Source organism: Opisthorchis viverrini, assembly GCF_000715545.1.
Source record: "Opisthorchis viverrini unplaced genomic scaffold opera_v5_248, whole genome shotgun sequence".
Taxonomy (NCBI): Eukaryota; Metazoa; Platyhelminthes; class Trematoda; order Opisthorchiida; family Opisthorchiidae; genus Opisthorchis; species Opisthorchis viverrini.
In genome coordinates, this window is record NW_008751903.1 from 58721 (window position 1) to 60701 (window position 1981).

Sequence of the window (1981 nt, forward strand, 5' to 3'; positions counted from 1 at the left end):
CTAGGTGCCATCCCACCTGAAGGAAGTACGAGGGCAGGGATACTGTCAGGTTGCGTAGGCCTGGACAGAAGTTGAGATGCAACAGAATAGTGAACAGTCGCACCGTAGACAAGGTTTTTGGCGGTAATCTACTGAGGTGATATAATCATCGGACTCCAAAAATAAATCCGCCCACGCCCCCTGGAGAGAAATTGGCCGTTACAACCCGACCCGCGACACATTTGGCGAATTTGTGCACACTCAAGGGGGGGAGATGACTCAAGTGGTTACTGACCCGAACTCTGCCTCTCGACTTCCCCTGTCTAGGCTTGGGCCACCTGGCAGGATCCCCCTCAGTTGTGCACACTCAGCTACCATGTAACCCAAAAGTCTGCCCGAAAGTTGAACTATGCCTGGAGTTGTCCAAATCTAAGCAGAGCTGGGTTCGAACCGAATATTTTTTTCCAATTAGAAGAGCCCTCGCCTCCACCCGCAAAGTTTATCGACACCCAAACAACACTGGGTTAATTAATGATTTCAACAAAAACAACCATCGTAAAGCCAACGAGGGGGGAAACCAACGCCAGAGAACGAAAAAGAAACAATCAACGTGAAATTCGTGTATTGCGTCACGGTACGGACCCAATAGTGGTGGCTACAGATGTGTAGGGTCATTTGGTCATCAAGGCGCTGCATTTGGAAAGTCGGACAGGTGCAAAAAAGTAGTGTAAAAATATAACGGTTGAGAATAGATAATGAGGAAAACAATAGCAAGCGTGATCGCATCAAAAAGCCCACATTTGGAAATGACAACAAATAGTACAGTTTGAAAGTAAAAACCGAAAAAGACATCCGTGTTGAGTGGGGGGGGGGCGCAAGGGAAATGCAATGGAAGTCCCGAGTTCACCATCAAACAGCTGTAGCACGAAAGATTCCAAAAACATATAGATATGTATATATAAAGAAATGAAAAAGAAAACAAGTAGTTGGCAAGTGATATGTATTCACACTGGTGGCAATGCGCAGTTGGTCCAACGGGGCACTATTCAACTAGGACGTAGTCTAACAACTTGACATAAGCTTCGTCCGATTCTTCAGAATCCGAAGTAGCTGGCGGAGGATGGAATTCGCCGACACTCTTCCAAAATCGACCATACACTGAGAGCGAACCCAAATACTCGCCCACATTGACCTTTCCGAACCAGGTACCAGTGTCTCGGTTCTGATTGGCTAAAAACTTCCAGTCGGTCTCATTGATAACAACAGCCATTGAGTCACACAGTGGAGCGTCTATACGGAAGGTGTAGGAGCGATTGATGTGTAGACGTTGTGACAGCGGTTCGTGTAGACGACATTGGACCCACCAGAATGTCTGCCGGGGAAATGCTGGTACTGCAGTCGGCGGAGGTGTGCGGCGTGCATCGATGAGGATGCGGTAGACACACTCCAGGTGATCTGCGTCCAAGTCCGTGTTCGAAGTAGCATAGATTGTCAGGTAGTAGAACCCCTCGATCGGCATACGAACCAGGTAGAACGCGTTCGCTCCGGTTTGGCCAAGTGCGGATTTCGATTTAGATGAACGCATCTGCAGCAAAGCGTAGCTATCACAGTCAACCATTTGGTGCCCAGGACGATCGAATGATTTCAATTGGTGACAAAGCTGAAAATGAAGCGGATGGGATGATGAACGTGGGGGGGGGGGTCGCGCTAGATCAAATGGAGAATGCTACAACCAGGTAAAAAGCTCACCTTCAGGCCAGGAGTGATCGCGAAGGGAATACGCATTGGTTCCGTGCTGGTATGCACAATAAATGGTCTAGCAGTCCGGCCAGATGCATACATCGAGACACCAAGTGTTCGTGCGACAGGAGTAGGCCCCAAAAAGCCTACATCCGGCAAACGGCCCATCACTATGAGACGAGAGTAATTGTGTTCGGAACAGTGAATCTGCAAGAACAGCATAAAGACACAAAATGATCGGTTGGGAAACTTTATGCCAGGC

The 1981-nt window shown here is 48.4% G+C and overlaps 2 protein-coding genes across 2 annotated transcripts in view; one reads left to right on the forward strand and one right to left on the reverse strand.

The window, feature by feature from the left end:
- Positions 1-1981, forward strand: part of T265_08940 (hypothetical protein) — a gene marked incomplete at both ends in the record, with an annotated part of 19598 nt that overhangs the window by 3711 nt on the left and 13906 nt on the right. The window lies entirely within an intron of this gene.
- T265_08942 (hypothetical protein) overlaps positions 535-1981 on the reverse strand; it is a gene marked incomplete at both ends in the record, with an annotated part of 34354 nt that continues 32907 nt past the window's right edge. The window contains 2 exons of the mRNA XM_009174885.1: positions 535-1639; positions 1729-1926. Of these exons, the coding sequence (XP_009173149.1) occupies positions 1022-1639; positions 1729-1926 (816 nt within the window). The remainder of the gene's footprint in view (positions 1640-1728; positions 1927-1981) is intronic.